The sequence below is a fragment of the Durio zibethinus genome, chromosome 25 (genome assembly GCF_047325235.1).
Source record: "Durio zibethinus cultivar Kanyao isolate XHJ-2024 chromosome 25, ASM4732523v1, whole genome shotgun sequence".
In the NCBI taxonomy this organism is placed as follows: domain Eukaryota; kingdom Viridiplantae; phylum Streptophyta; class Magnoliopsida; order Malvales; family Malvaceae; genus Durio; species Durio zibethinus.
The window spans coordinates 17,303,178-17,318,464 of NC_143186.1; the positions used below are offsets into that span (position 1 = coordinate 17,303,178).

At 33.2% G+C, this 15,287-nt stretch overlaps 2 protein-coding genes across 3 annotated transcripts; both read left to right on the forward strand.

Annotated features, from left to right (window-relative positions):
• The first annotated feature begins 2,569 nt into the window (after positions 1–2,569).
• LOC111275759 (G-type lectin S-receptor-like serine/threonine-protein kinase At4g27290) lies at positions 2,570–6,571 on the forward strand. 2 transcript variants are annotated; one of them, XM_089754860.1, is made up of 7 exons: positions 2,570–4,468; positions 4,685–4,801; positions 4,970–5,127; positions 5,217–5,427; positions 5,507–5,744; positions 5,824–5,974; positions 6,056–6,571. In XM_089754860.1, the coding sequence occupies exons 1-7, from the start codon at positions 3,196–3,198 to the stop codon at positions 6,362–6,364; spliced, it is 2,457 nt and encodes an 818-aa protein (XP_089610986.1). In that variant the 5' UTR covers positions 2,570–3,195; the 3' UTR covers positions 6,365–6,571. The 2 variants fall into 2 exon arrangements, with proteins under 2 accessions (XP_089610986.1, XP_089610987.1); XM_089754861.1 differs by lacking the exon at positions 4,685–4,801 and having other exon boundaries at positions 2,658–4,468.
• Positions 6,572–9,133: 2,562 nt separating this feature from the next.
• Positions 9,134–14,730, forward strand: LOC111275754 (putative disease resistance protein At1g61300). The gene is made up of 5 exons (XM_022861267.2): positions 9,134–9,671; positions 10,326–13,374; positions 13,473–13,661; positions 13,812–13,957; positions 14,146–14,730. The coding sequence occupies exon 2, from the start codon at positions 10,342–10,344 to the stop codon at positions 13,318–13,320; it is 2,979 nt and encodes a 992-aa protein (XP_022717002.2). The 5' UTR covers positions 9,134–9,671; positions 10,326–10,341; the 3' UTR covers positions 13,321–13,374; positions 13,473–13,661; positions 13,812–13,957; positions 14,146–14,730.
• Positions 14,731–15,287: the final 557 nt, after the last annotated feature.

Below are 15,287 nucleotides of genomic sequence, written 5' to 3' on the forward strand. Positions count from 1 at the left end.
AACAATTGCTAACAATTAGTATCAAAATTACTAAAGAATTTTTTTAACTTTCATGGATACTTGTTTATGTGTCTATCCTTGATATAGCTTATACCTTTCATGCAAATTTGTGTGTGCCTTAAATTGATTAATCTTTATTTTGAAAAAGAGGAAAAATTTTAAAATACAATTTTGCTTAATTTCTTTTGGGATAACAATTGGTTTGTTTTGTAATAACATATCTTTAACAATTGGTATCCATAACAATTGCTATGAGTTTGTATGCATGTGTTTGAATTTATGCTTAATTGCTATTGATGTTTTAGGTTTTAAGCACACTTATCCTAACATAATTTATGAATAGATTGCATATCATTCATTATCCTTTGCTTATAAATTTCGTGTAGTAAATTTGATGACTTGGGCTAAAATGCTAAAATTGGATACAATTATGTTTTTGTGCTTGAATACATGTATGTAAACTTCATTGTGAATATTATACTCGATTACATACGTTCTAAATACTCTTGATATTATTGGTATCAAGCATTTTATCCCATGCCTTGAATTGATCTCTTTTTCTTTTGGAATGACAAAAAAGGAGAAAGAGTTTATGGATATTTTTTCTTATATGCTTATAGCAATTGACATAGAAGTTGAAACATTTGGTATAAAAGAAAAAATTTGTGTTTATTTACTTATTAATATACTCATGCCTTTTTGCTATGACAAAAAGAAAAAAAATATCATATGGACAAATTTACTTGTACTTGACATGCATATGTTTGATTGTGCTTATTTGATATATATGCTTTAATATATATTTGCTAAGTTGTGTTGGATTAGGATGCATAAATTGAGGGAGAATTTTGTCATGTATTATTTAAAGGGGAGTTTTTCAAAATATTTTTCAAAATCTTAAATGTTTCAAAGAAAGTTTTTCATCAAGTAAATTTAGCTTTAAGTTTTATCATATCAAAAAAAAGGAAGATTGTTAGCTTTGAATTGATCCTTATTTTAAAATAACAAAACATTAAGCTAAATAAACTTGATCAATATTTTGAAAAAGATTTTTTAGTGCATGTTTTTAAGTTTTATATTTTTGTACTAAATAAATAATATGATTTTCAAAGCATAAACAAACCTTTTTTTTTTTGTTTTCATATTTCTCAAATCAAAACTATCTTTAGACATTATTTATTTGAATTTAAATGAAAGTCCAATTATTATTTTTAAAGTGAACTTATTCATTTTGGATTCAATACAATTTTAATAATATTGATTTTGAGAAATAGATTAACTTAATAAAGTTGTTTTACAATAACAAAGTTTTCTAATATTAAACTTGTTTTATTTTTTGTATTAATTCACAAAGCTTTAATATTTAAATTTTATATAGTTAGAAAGTTTTTTTAGTCTACTTATTAATGGATTAAACAAAATCAAAATTTGAATTTTCTAAGAAATGATTTTGAATTTTTATTGAACACTTTAAAGTTGTCTAAAAACTGCACAATAGGTAGTTTTGAAAATTCATTATAATTTGTATTTAATGAATTAGGTGATGAATTTTAAATGAATAGAAAGCTCTTTAAGCCTAGTTTCTAAATCTTCAAACGGTTTTTTATTTAAATTTGTATAACTCAAGATATGATCAAATTAGTTAATAGAGTGTAAAACAGGATACAACAAAACAGCTTGATCGGATTGATCCCTAAGTTACAGGATCAATCCCCTAGCTGAATCAATCGATGAAAATCCTTACTTGATCAATCGGGTCATGTTTTTTAAGTGAAAAATGTCACAAAACATGAACCAATTGATCCCCTCATAGAAGGGATCGATCGGGTCTAGGAAAAATCACTCCAACAGCTACTTTGCTTCCAATGGGCATTTTCTTCTCCTAAGTTTTTCCAAAGGCTATTTCCTCATTTTTCTACAAATTGGGCACTCCAACATACTAAGAAGGTTGATGAATCAAAAGAGTAAGATTAAACAAGCCATATATTCATACTCTCAAAGAAATTAAAAGCTTTAGAGTTTTAAAGTCTATATCTTTATATTTATTGTATCCAAATCATCATTCATCATGTTCTTGTACTTAAACTTAGCAAACACTTAGCCTTAAAGATGTTATTTTATTGTTTGCAAAATTACCTTTAATATACAATGATGAAAGATAACAAAAGGTGGGATATACTTTGGAGAGCTTTGTAGTGAGATTGTGTTAAATACTACAAAAGGTATGCATTTCTATCTTAAGCCTTAGAGTGAAAAAGATAAGGTTATAATTTCAATTCAAGAATAATAGATTGAAGCCTTGGTGTAGATAACCAAAAAGAGAGGATGTAGGTACTTTGTGGAGAAAGACCGAACCTCTATAAATTATTGTGTTTGATTTCTCTATTCCTATCTCTTTACCTTGCATTTGGTTTAAAATTATCAATTTATTGTTATTTGCATCACATTTTGATATTGTGTTTAATTTTTCATTTAATTACTTTAAAATCATTTTTTGTAAAAATTATATTCATCTCTTTTTGGATTATCATCTCACCTATAAAGCTAACACTATTGTTTGATAATTGGCATTCTTATTTTTTGCATTGATTTGAAATCTTTAATGGCTAGCTAATGAAAATGAATCTACGTTAATTTTTACTTGTGTTTCTGTTGCAGGTTGAGTTGACAGTACTGGAGTAGCGATTAGGGCTAAAAAAGGGGGAAAAATCGAAAACCATTTCAAACCGTAATGTTTGGTTCGATTGTATTGTAGTTCGGATTTTATTATATTCGATTTGGTTTCCATTCGGATTTTGGAAAACCAAAATACTACTCATTAATGGAAAATCTTTTCTTAAATCATCGAACTGAACCTTTATCAGCCTTAGTAGCAATACTAGGTTAGAATAGCATTAACCTCATCTCAATATAGATTGCGATGATAACGGCAACTTATTTAAGTTCCTGGAGATGAGCTAGGCATGTTCTCAACAGTCAGAACTGAAAAAAGAAAAGCATTTTCAAAGTCAGTTCAAGATAAAATACTGGTGGTCTTTCTTTATTGATAAAGACTTTCATAGTTTTATTAACCAGTAATCATCAGAATGCCTAGTCAATAATCTTCTGTTTAAAGTCAATGTTTGTTTGTGGAATTTTCAATCAAATGGAATCTATACCTAATTGCCAAGAAAATAGCTTTCAGACTATACATCCATGGCCATGGATCTCCTTTCTTTTAGTGCTTGTTTCCTCATCATTTTCTCAAAATTTTCCTGGGCACTTGACACCATTTCTCCATCACAGTCACTCACTGATGGCATGACCTTAGTCTCTAATGATGGAAGCTTTGAATTGGGTTTCTTCACTCCGGGGAGTTCTAAGAACCGGTACCTGGGAATTTGGTACAAGAACATACCGATGCACACTGTTGTCTGGGTTGCAAACAGGATAAACCCAGTAAATGATTCCTCTGGCTTGTTGAAGATAGAAAGTACTGGCAAAATTTTGCTTCAAGGTCAGAACAACACAACTGTTTGGTCAGCTAATTCTACAAAAGTAGTTCAAAATCCAATATTGCAGCTCCTGGATTCTGGCAATCTTATTGTCAAAGATGGAAAAGATAGTAATTCAGAGAATTATTTGTGGCAAAGCTTTGATTATCCAACTGATACAATGTTACCAGGGATGAAAATTGGTTTTGACCTGAGAACAGGTTTCCATCGAAGATTGGCAGCATGGAAGAACTCAGATGATCCTTCTCCTGGTGACCTTACTTATGGGGTAGAGCTCGAAGGAACTCCAGAGATGGTGCTAAGGAAAGGCTCAGTAAAGTACTATCGCAGCGGCTTATGGAATGGAAATGGATTTAGTGGTGTACCAAGTTTAAGATCTAATCCAATCTTTGATTATGACTTTGTCTGGAATGAGGAGGAGGTGTACTACATATATTTCCTCAAGAATAAATCCGTGATGTCGAGGTTTGTTCTGAATCAAACTGAAAGTGTAAGACAACGGTACACATGGAACCCAGAAACTCAAACTTGGAAGTTATTTTCATTCATGCCAAGTGACTACTGTGACAGATGTGGACTATGTGGCCCAAATGGGAATTGTGATAACAATAACCTTCCAGCTTGTCAATGTTTGAAAGGATTCAGGCCTAAATCTCTGGAAAGATGGAACTCATCAGACTGGTCTGATGGGTGTATACGCAATGAGCCATTAAACTGCCAAAGCGGAGATGGATTTATTACAATTGGGAAGGTGAAAACTCCAGAAACCCCAAATTCTTGGGTGAACAAAACTATGAATCTCAAGAAATGTAGGGCTAGGTGCTTGCAGAACTGTTCTTGTATGGCATACACTAATTTAGATATTAGAAATGGAGGCAGCGGCTGCGCTATGTGGTTTGGTGATCTAATGGATATCAAACAATTTCAATCAGATGGTCAGGATCTTTACATCAGAATGTCTGCTTCAGAAGCAGGTACTAGTTCTGCTTTTGTTTCATCTCCATTTCTCATTTAAAGTACTTCATATGAGGTAATTGGATGTGTTATTGAGGTTATATATTGAACTCAGTTTTAGACATTAGTTGACAGTACAGAATACAAAACTAGAACATATTCTTGCTATAGCTTGTGATATTGTCTTTTGGCTTTTGTTTGATTATGTTTATACTCCATCAAAATTGATCATGCAGATATCAGTAAAAATCCTAAGGTGAAGCTTCCTATTATTATTGCAACAGTAATTGCTATGCTTTTGGGACTTCTTATAGTTGTTTGTTACGTTCACAAACGCAGGAAAAAGTTGAAAGGTAACACTAGTTATGGTCCTCATAAATATACTCATTTTGTTCTTTGTTACAAATACCAAAATCATTTTGCTCCTAGCTTTGAGAATTCATTCTTCTAAGTCAATCAATATAGATAAGAGGCAAGCATATTCATGGGAATTGCTAGTCTATATTTTTTACTATTTTCAGATGAACTAGAAGACAGGAATGTAATTGACAAAGAGAACGAAGGCCAGAATGAAGATATGGATCTTGCAGTATTTGAGTTTGGTACAATAGCCCAAGCAACTGATAATTTTTCTTTAAATAACAAGATAGGTGAAGGAGGTTTTGGACCTGTTTATAAGGTAAAAGTTGCTGCATATTAGTGAAGTGATCTTAAGTACAGAGAATTCATATTTATCGTATGCTCACGCGAAATGTTTTGATTTTCCAGGGGACACTAGCAAATGGACAAGAAATTGCTGTGAAGAGACTTTCAAAGAGTTCTGGACAAGGACTGAACGAATTTAAGAATGAAGTGAAGTTGATTGCCAAACTTCAGCATCGGAATCTTGTCAGGCTTCTTGGATGCTGCATTCAAGGAGATGAAAGAATGCTGGTTTACGAATACATGCCTAACAGAAGCCTTGACTCATTCATTTTTGGTCTGAAATGATTACAAACCTCGCAAATTATATGTTCTAAAAAAAGGATGTGTGATTAACATGAATGCGTATTTGCCAGATCAAAAAAGACGCAAAGTACTAAATTGGTCCAAGCGCTTCCAAATTATCTGCGGGATTTCTAGGGGACTGCTCTACCTTCATCATGATTCCAGATTGAGGATTATTCACAGAGATCTAAAAGCCAGTAATGTTCTGCTTGATAGTGAGATGAACCCGAAAATTTCAGATTTTGGAATGGCAAGAACTTTTGGAGGAGACCAGACTGAAGCCAATACAAACAGAGTGGTTGGAACTTAGTAAGTTACTTTTATGCAAGATAATTTTATCTATAAATCCTCATAAAAATGCTTATTTTTCTCTGACAATGTCCTGCAGTGGTTATATGGCACCCGAATATGCTATCGATGGGCTGTTTTCTGTAAAATCAGATGTTTTTAGCTTTGGTATATTATTGTTGGAGATAATAAGTGGAAGAAAGAGTAGAGGGTTTTATGATCGAAATTACAGCGGCAACCTTATTGAACATGTAAGCTTCTGCAGATATTGTTGTCATTATATTCTGTTACCTATCTTGAACTAATGCTAAAAGAGTTTCATTTTGCTGCAGGCATGGAGATTATGGAAAGAAGGCAGGCCTTTGGATCTTGCTGATGATTTCATAGTAGAGACTGCTGGCAATCTATCTGAGGTATTACGGTGCATCCACATTAGCCTTTTATGTGTACAACAGCATCCTGATGGAAGACCAACCATGTCATCCGTGGTTCTGATGTTGGGAAGTGAAAATGAATTGCCTCAGCCTAGACAACCTGGTTTTTTGTTTTACAAGAAACCCGTTGAAGTAGATGCTTCATCTGGCAATGATGGATCATTGTCAAGAAACGAAATAAGTATATCTCTGTTAGAGGCTCGATAGAGGGTTGTATGCTTCATTTTATCTGTTAAGCTCCAAACTATCACTAAGGATATCAGTCCCACCCGCAACTTGGGGCATCTGTTTGTTTTGTGCAAATGCCTACTGGTGAGAATATTCAAGTATAAATAGTAGTGTTCTTATTTCATGGACTGGTAGACTGAAAGAAAAAATTGAATCTTCATATAATTAAGATAAACGAATTCCCTACGATCTCATCATTTATAAGTTGTTGACTGTACTTGTTTTGTGCTGCATTAGTGCAAGATCAAGAACCATCAAATTTTCTCAGTTTAAATAATAATAATAATAATAATAATAATGCATGATAAGTCCGCTTTCTCCGAATCTGTGTGATAAATGAATCAACAATAGTGTTGCAGATGCCAATGTTTGTAAGAGCCGAGCATATATAGACACAATGTTCAAAACTTTTTCCCAAAGCTTTTACACCTTAGAGGAAGACTATCCTATAGCCTAATCTGGTTCAGAGTTGTAAACTGAAGCGGTCGAGATCAGGCTTAGAATTTCTGATTTCTTGTCATAAGCTAAAGTTTAATAGGGTCAAATGCCCCAATAGATAACTGATAATCATTTGACTGGTCAACAGGAAAGAATTAATGAATCTCAAGGTTCTGTGCTTGAAGAAATGTGATGATAATTCTTGTTTCTTCAACAATTTATCATTTTTCGTTGAATTTCTGTTTTCCCCTTCTTTTTCTTATAGTCATATGAAATGGCTAATAAGCAAGAATTGGCACCTGTCACGTAGAAGATACAGGTTTTCACAACTTGGACTTCATTTTGTTAATTCTAACTTTTAGATCCCTCAAACATGTTGCAGTTCCAAAAGTCAATTAGTATTTGTTAAGATGAACCAAATTACAGCTCAGAGTCTCAGACAGATTACTCTGCTTGAGATCATTATTATCTTGATCCCATTAAAATATGAAAACCTCTATTAAAAAAATAATGTTGCTTAGAAATTTGACATATATGTGTGAATGAATGATCATGAACCGCGAACCCCATTAAAATATAACAACCAGCTGGGAAGTTGACATATGAATGAAGTACCATGAACCATTGAAATTTGTAATTCTTTACTTAAATCCAATAATTAAGTAGCTGACAGCTTAATCTTGGAAGCGAATGACCTGGTTTGGATACTGAAACAAAATCCCTTAAAGCTGAAACCTGGAAAAATGAACTACAACCACCTTAATGGTATTGAAGAAAAACTTGAGCTTTACATAATTAATACTACATATATTTTAAACTTGGGATTTGAATTTTATTTATTTTAGTCTAATCCATAGCAAAGGCCATATGGTATTTGTTTATTTTTTAGATTCCTCAACTATGTATTTTGATCTTATCTAGAGGCCATAATTGCCTCCACCACATTAAAAATAAAAAAAAATAATAATAATAAAATACTCATTGAATTGAGAGAGAGAAAAAAAATATTACTAAACAAAGTTGTGTATTTATCTTATTTTAGTTTCCTGGTGAGGACTTGCATTGAGTAATTGCCCACCAATAATTCATCTTCTTGTGAATTCATTCTCTTCTCATAAAGGATAATTTGCAGGGAGATCTGCCTGTTGATGTTTTCTTGACAAGTTTTGCAAGAAGATCTTAATTTTTGAACAAACCCCCCCCCCCCCCCCCCTCCTCTAAGGATAGGAGAAGTACCAGCTTATTGCACAACTTGACCAGGTAATTTATTAAAACTGTCTAATACTTTTATATTATGATTTTTAATCTTGGGTTTTATGTTCTTTTAAAACTTTAGCACATAAGACCTAATCTTTGTAACAGTACTATAGATTTTACCTCTTTAATGTAAGATAATTTTCCACAAAAAAAAAAAAAAAATTGTACTTGTAGAAGGAGCTATGGGGATTAATTTGTGGTTCATTCAGAGAATTAGTCTTTGTGCTTCATCTTTCCAAATAATTTGAAGAACAAACCATGTGCTTCTACTCTCTCAATTTATTCTTGAAATTATTTCTTAAATGACTTTTCTTGAGATATATCTATAGAAATTCATATCAATTTATGAGTTACTATCCTTTTTATCTAGAAGTTTAAGGATTTTGTACCACAATGAGATATTACAAATTTTATTTTTGCTTTTCTTTTTTTTTTTTTTTTTTTCTTTAGAAGAAGGGATAATATCTTAAATAACCTTTAAATTATTATATTTTTTAATGTAATATCTAAACAAAAATATATTTTAATTAGGTCTTTTATGTTAATTTTCGTGTAACATTATACTCCAATATCTATTTCCGTTAAAAAAAATTCTTACATGGCTTTTAGCAAATTAAAAATTGACAAATGTTAAAAAAAATTGCCCTATCTTTTTTTACATGGTTTGACATGTCTACACCAAGCATTTTTCTTTTTTAAAAAAGTTTAAATCTTGAAATTTTTAGGATAACAGTTTAAATTAAATTAAATTATTTTAAATATTATATAATATTATAAAATTTTGAAATTAAATTCGAATTTAAATTGATTATTTGTTCAATCGAATCATAGTGAATAAAATTTTATTAGTTAAGTTTGATTTATTGATTTTTAAAATTTAAAAGTTAAAATTTTTATATTATTTTAATATAAATTTATTATTTTTATTTTATAAAAATTTTTAAAATATATAAAAATTAAAAAAATATATAATTTAATTCAATTTAATTTTTTTTTATTTAAAATTTGATTTAAACTTACTATATATAATTAATATTCGAATTTAATTTAAACAAAAAAAAAAAGAAAAGAAAACCATTGCGATCTTAAATCGATCTGCAGCTTTTTCCAACCTTTTTTTCTCACCCCTGCTTGAAACAACTCGGAGAACCATTAAACAAAGTTCAAACCAAAAATTCTCAAAGTACAAACCAAAACCCAACCAAGCTTATGTAGATGCCCATGAAAAGGGAGAGACTTAGCCCACCTCCACTGTCAATGTTGCCGCCACCACCACCACTTCATTGTCTTTCTCCTGGGCAAGAAATCTTTGTCAGGGTCTTTGCCCCCAAAAACGTCACCACTGGTTCCATCCCTCCTCACCACCGCTGCCGCGACCTTTGTCATCACTGGTGCTGTGGGGTGCAATCTTTTCCCACTAAGTGGGCAAGAAGAAAAAAGGGAACAAATATTGCTAAAACTAAATGAGTAAAGAAAATTTCTAGGGGAGTGAGATCGCGGAGATTCGAAATCCAAGACGTGCCACAAGGGTCTGACTGGACAGCTTTCAATGGGTTGCTTTCTTCTCTCGATTCTGGATATAATCTACCAAGTAAATTGGCTTCTATATCATCTCTCTCACCTGTTTTTCTTTATCTTTTTAACAAGCCATTTATTAAACAACTACAGGGGATTCATGCTAATTCTTATTTCGATTCTGGGATAAAGGTCTTCAAAAAAATTTCCTTATCTTTTTGGCAGCATAAAGAGATAAAGGATTTTGAGTTTTGTTTGTTTGTTGGGAGTATTGGCATTTTGATATTTATTAGTTTATAGGTTTTAATTTATAATATTTTTTTTGTTTTGTGTTTTTTTCTCTTTTTATTTAACAAAAGGTAAAAAAAGACATGGAGGCATAAACATGTTATCAAAGTATAAAAAATATATATATGTTACTTTTTGTCAATTTGTCTGATTTTAATTTGTTAAGATGCCAATTCAGCAATTTGTTTAACGGTGTTAAATCATGGATTTCATTGATATACAAAAACGAAGTTTAGGGATCTGATTAAAAATTTTATTAGTTTAAGTATCATATTAGAAAAATGATAATAGTTCAGGGGCCAAATGAGTAAAATTTTGAGATTTAGTAACATTTTCTTGTTACATGTTCCATATATAATATAGTATTATGAAAATGTAGAATTTTGTATCTCATATCATATGAAGATAAAATTATATTTATACGTTGGATTTTGAACTACAGGGAGTAGCTTTCATATATGGAGTTTCTAGGGCCAATTTTTCAAGTGATAAAGTGCTTTGGGGGTTCAACATGTAACTGTATAGACCAGCACCGAAAACTTGAAGAAAATGTGAATGATCTAAGAAGAAAAGTGAATGACTTGAATATTCGAAAGCAGGACCTGGAATTAAGAAAGGAAGCAGAGATTCGTCGCAGAAAAGTGGTGAAGAAAGAAGTGGAGAAATGGTTTGAAGAAGTAGAAAGGATGAACACTGAAATGGAAAGGATTGAAAAGAAGTTTCATGCTGTTTCATACTTGTTACGTGGCCGCCTGGCAAAATCTGTTTGTCGAAAGATTGAAGAAGTCAAGGAAATTCACCAACAAGGCAGTTTCCCTGAAGGTGTGGCGGTTGATGGCCCTCCAGCCCCTGGGGTGACATTAACAACTCCAAAGCTAGAAGGTGAAATTGATGTGAAAGAACAAATTTGGGAGTGTTTGATGGGTGATGAGGTTGGGATGATCGGAGTGTGTGGAATGGGTGGCATAGGAAAAACTACCATCATGAAGCATATCAATAATCAATTGTTGGAGGAGGCTCTATTTGATAAAGTGATATGGGTCACTGTATCAAAAGATTTGAATATCTTCAAAATACAAGAAGATATTGCAAATTCTATGAAACAGTCTCTCCCAACAAATGAACTGGAACGAGCAACAATATTGAAGGATTCTTTGGAGGGAAAGAGATATGTGTTGATCTTAGACGATGTTTGGAAAAAGTTTTCTTTATCAGATGTTGGAATCCCTGAACCGATATTAGGTAAGGGGATGAAAGTAGTACTCACTAGCAGATCCATTGAGGTCTGTAGATCTATGAGTTGTGAAGTGGTCAAAGTGCAACCTCTTTCAAGTGAGGAATCCATGGAATTATTCCTAAATCATGTGGGGCAAAGTGTAGTACAACATCCGGCTTTAAAAGAAATTGTGAAACAAATCGTTGAGAAATGTGGTGGTTTACCACTTGCTATTGTAACAATAGCCGGTAGCATGAAGGGGGTGGATGATATTTGTGAGTGGAGGAATGCACTAAATGAATTATGTCAACGGGTGAAAAGTATGAAAGGAGTGGATACTGAAATATTTGAGTGCTTGATGTTTAGTTATAATCGCTTGGGAGATCCAAAAATCCAGAATTGTTTTGTATATTGCTCCTTGTATCCCGAAGATTATCCCATCAAAAGGACAGAGTTGATAGAAAAGTGGATTGATGAGGGACTGATTTATGCAGATACTAGATGGGCAATGTATGACAGAGGCCATAGTATTTTAAATAAGCTTGAAAATAACTGCTTGTTAGAGAGGGTTATTGGTGGAAGCTATGAGATAAGTGTTAAGATGCATGATGTCTTAAGAGACATGGCATTGTTCATTAAAGGAGCTGGTCCTCAATTCTATGTGAAAACTGGCACACAATTGAAGGAACTACCAGCTGAGCATGAATGGACAGGGAATCTTGAGAAGGTTTCCTTGATGTATAATTCAATTTTGGAAATCCCTTCTCACGTTTCACCGAAATGCCATAATTTGTCAACCTTGTTATTGCAACAACTTGAGGGATTTGGTTTGCTTCCAGCACCGGGATATAAAATGATTCCAGAAAATTTCTTCCTTCACATGTATGGACTAAAGGTTCTTGATCTTTCTTATACTAATATCTCGAATCTGCCCAATTCCATCTCTAACCTGGAAAATCTTAATGCCCTGGTACTTCGAGGTTGTTACAACTTAAGATATCTGCCTTCTTTAGCAAGGCTAAGAGCATTGAAAAAGTTGGACCTCTATAAGACAGGTTTGAGCAAGGTCCCTCCTGACATGGAAATGTTAGTAAACCTCACATATCTTGGTTTACAATCAAGGGGTCTACAGCAGCTACCAATAGGAATACTGCCGATGTTTTCTTCTCTCCAATACTTGGCAACGATGCTGCATTTAAAAGGAGAAGAACTAGGCAGATTGATGAAGCTTGAATTTATTTCTTGCTTATTTTATGATTTGCAAGAGTTTATGGCATATGCGAAGTCTATACAGGGTATATGGCCTACAAATTTCATTTGTGCGATAGGATCATCTTTGCCTAGATATGCTACACTATTTGGGGTGGAGAACATTTTTGAGAAACCTGAAAATTCTAAGAATGTATACTTTGTTAATTGTGAGATAATGAAAGCAGGCCCAATACTGCTTCCAATTGACCTGCATAGTTTTTATTTTGAGAAGTGTGATGATCTTAAATGCTTAAGCAATATTTCTTTTCTCCATGAAGCAAATGGCTTGAACAGATGTTACATTTGGGAGTGTGAAGGGATAGAGTGCGTGGTTGATTTGTCATTATCACCTTGCAACTCATGTCAGAGCATTGAGAAGCTAAGCCTTGGAAAATTATGCAACTTGCTTGAACTTGTGAGAGTAGCAGCATCAGTTCAATCTACATCTCAGACAGCTGATCCGGCCATCTTCTCTTCTCTTAAAGCAGTTTATTTGAAAAATTGTCCAAGGATGAAGGAGCTGTTTTCAGTTCAGCTGTTGCAGGGCCTCCAAAACTTGGAGGAAGCGATGCTTGAAGATTGTGAAGAAATGGAGAAAATAATAGCATCAGATGAAGAAGAGGAAGAGAACGAGAATCACAATGGAGAAAGAAGGGGTTCCAACATAACATTTGTTCTTCCCAAGTTAAGGGAATTGTCCTTGCACGGCTTACCAAAATTGAAAAGCATTTGTGGTAGTGGAGTGATGATTCCTACAGGTTTTCTCCGGCGTCTTCAAATAACAGGATGTCCTAAACTAAGGAGGATCCCTTTGTTTCTTCCCCAGCTTGAGAATGGGCAATCATCTCATCCCCCCTCTCTCAAAAGAATCTTTGTAAGGCCAAGAGAATGGTGGGAATCATTAGAATGGGACAATCCTAATGATATCGCAGTCCTTTCAACCTTTGTTTCTTATAACAACTGTTATTAGAATGGGACAGAGTAGAGCAATTTGATTAAAACTGATTCAACACTGCTCTAACTGGTATGCCCTCCTGCTTCATAAAACTGCAAAGCTTTCAATTCTCAGCTTCTTTTTGTTGATAATCTATTTTTATTTATGTGTTTGCTTTTTGGTTTCAGTCAACAACAAGCTGTATGAATCTCAAGGGGTGCAGTGGCATACTCAAGCTCAAACATTAGAGAAGGAAGTAGCAGTTGTGATGTGGTTTGATGATCTAATTTATCTATCAAAACCATAATTTCCCTTGCTGTAATTGCTGGATGCTGAAAGTGGGCTATTACCTATCCGAAATCCTAAAAGTTTACAAGGTAGAGTTCATTTAGCTATTCTATTTCTTGAAATTTTTTTGAAATGTAGAGTCTGCTAGAAATTGCATATGTCATTGAAGAACAAAGAGAGAAGAATTCAGAAATTACTCAAACTGTATACTTAAAGTGGCGCATTTGCCTCTATTTCAGAGAAGGAAAACTTTGGAGAGATAGAGCAGAACATTGAGGATAGTAAGGAAAACTTGGAGCTTGCACTGTTGGACCTTGCCACAATAGCTTTTCGGTCAACAAGAAGCTTAGAGAAGGTTGATCAGAAGTCTGAACTTGTACAGAAGGTAAATAAACAATATAATTATGAGAAAGGATTATATGAAAGAGTTACTCAAGATTAGCATATGTCACTTCCATTGAAATCATGTTAGTATCCAATAAATAATGCAACATTAATCAGACAAGTAGTACAAAGCAGTTGCTTTACTATAAATAACACACTCGTCTGCAAATGTTACTTTTCACTTTTCAGGGCTACAATAGCTGATGATTAAGATATCAATATGAAGAAGCTTTCAAGGAGTTCTGGACAAGGACCATATGAGTTCAGAAATAAAGATAAAATTTGATTGCCTAGCCTTAAGAAATGTAGTCTTGTAAAGCTTCTTGGTTAGGTTGTTGCATTCAAAGAGAGGAGAATATGCTGATCTACCAAGTCATCCCCAACAAAAGCCTGGAGTTCATCATATTTGGTCTGGATCACTCAAAATGTATGTCAGATCATCTGTGGCGAGCGTGCATTGCCTCCGCCAAACCAATTGGTTTTCCTATTTGCAAGAACTAGTCAGAAGCTGATACATTTGCAGGCAGATATTAGTTTTCAGTGTATTCACAGGAGGGAAAAGAAATTGCTGTGAACAGGCTTGAAACGAGTTTTGTACAAGGATTAAATACTGAGTAGGTATAAATATTCTCAAAGATCAATTACTGACCTCCCTTCAATCTGTCTTCTCGGATGAACTTCATCTAATGCTTGCTCATTTCAGTAGTTAGCTTTAATTTGTACTTGAAAAGCACATTAAGCAGATTATATGTGATTATTTGCTTGATAATTCCATTTTGGAGTCCATTGCTAATTCTTGAACACTTTATATTATTTCTGCTTGCCTGTTTGAAGTCGTAAGCAAATTCCATTTTGCTTTTGAACTTGATTTTGTGAAGACCCCTTGATTGTGCTCTTAAATTTTCACTTTAAAATCATTCCGTGGTATGTTATTTTAATAACAGTGCTTACAATTTTAAGGAAATCAATATACATCTCGGCAGAATCATGAGTTTCAGTTATTCAGGGATAAACAAATCAATGTTTTTATCCTACTTCTCAGTCTAGCTGATGGATTGGGGAAGTCAATGATCAAACAAAATTTCATAGTTAGAATGGGTACTTTTTAATAGGACTGAGTTAGCAACTATTTAGCTGTCATTATAGCTTCCATTAGAAAACAATGATAACAATAATAATAATAACTCATGTCTTATTCCATTCACATTATTTCCTTCATTTTGTATCAGGTTTCATGGAAGTTACCCTGGAAACCTCAGCAATGACTTTGTTGCATTGACTTAACTACTATTAACATCTCTTCTCACAAGAGATTAAGATTTGAACAGGAG

Bases quoted from the DNA above. Each gene is read 5' to 3' on its own strand.
- LOC111275759 (XM_089754860.1), top strand. From the start codon at position 3,196: ATGGCCATGGATCTCCTTTCTTTTAGTGCTTGTTTCCTCATCATTTTC. The intron at 4,802-4,969 runs GTAACACTAGTT...TACTATTTTCAG, and splicing joins ACGCAGGAAAAAGTTGAAAG to ATGAACTAGAAGACAGGAAT. The intron at 5,745-5,823 runs GTAAGTTACTTT...AATGTCCTGCAG, and splicing joins AACAGAGTGGTTGGAACTTA to TGGTTATATGGCACCCGAAT.
- LOC111275754 (XM_022861267.2), top strand. From the start codon at position 10,342: ATGGAGTTTCTAGGGCCAATTTTTCAAGTGATAAAGTGCTTTGGGGGT.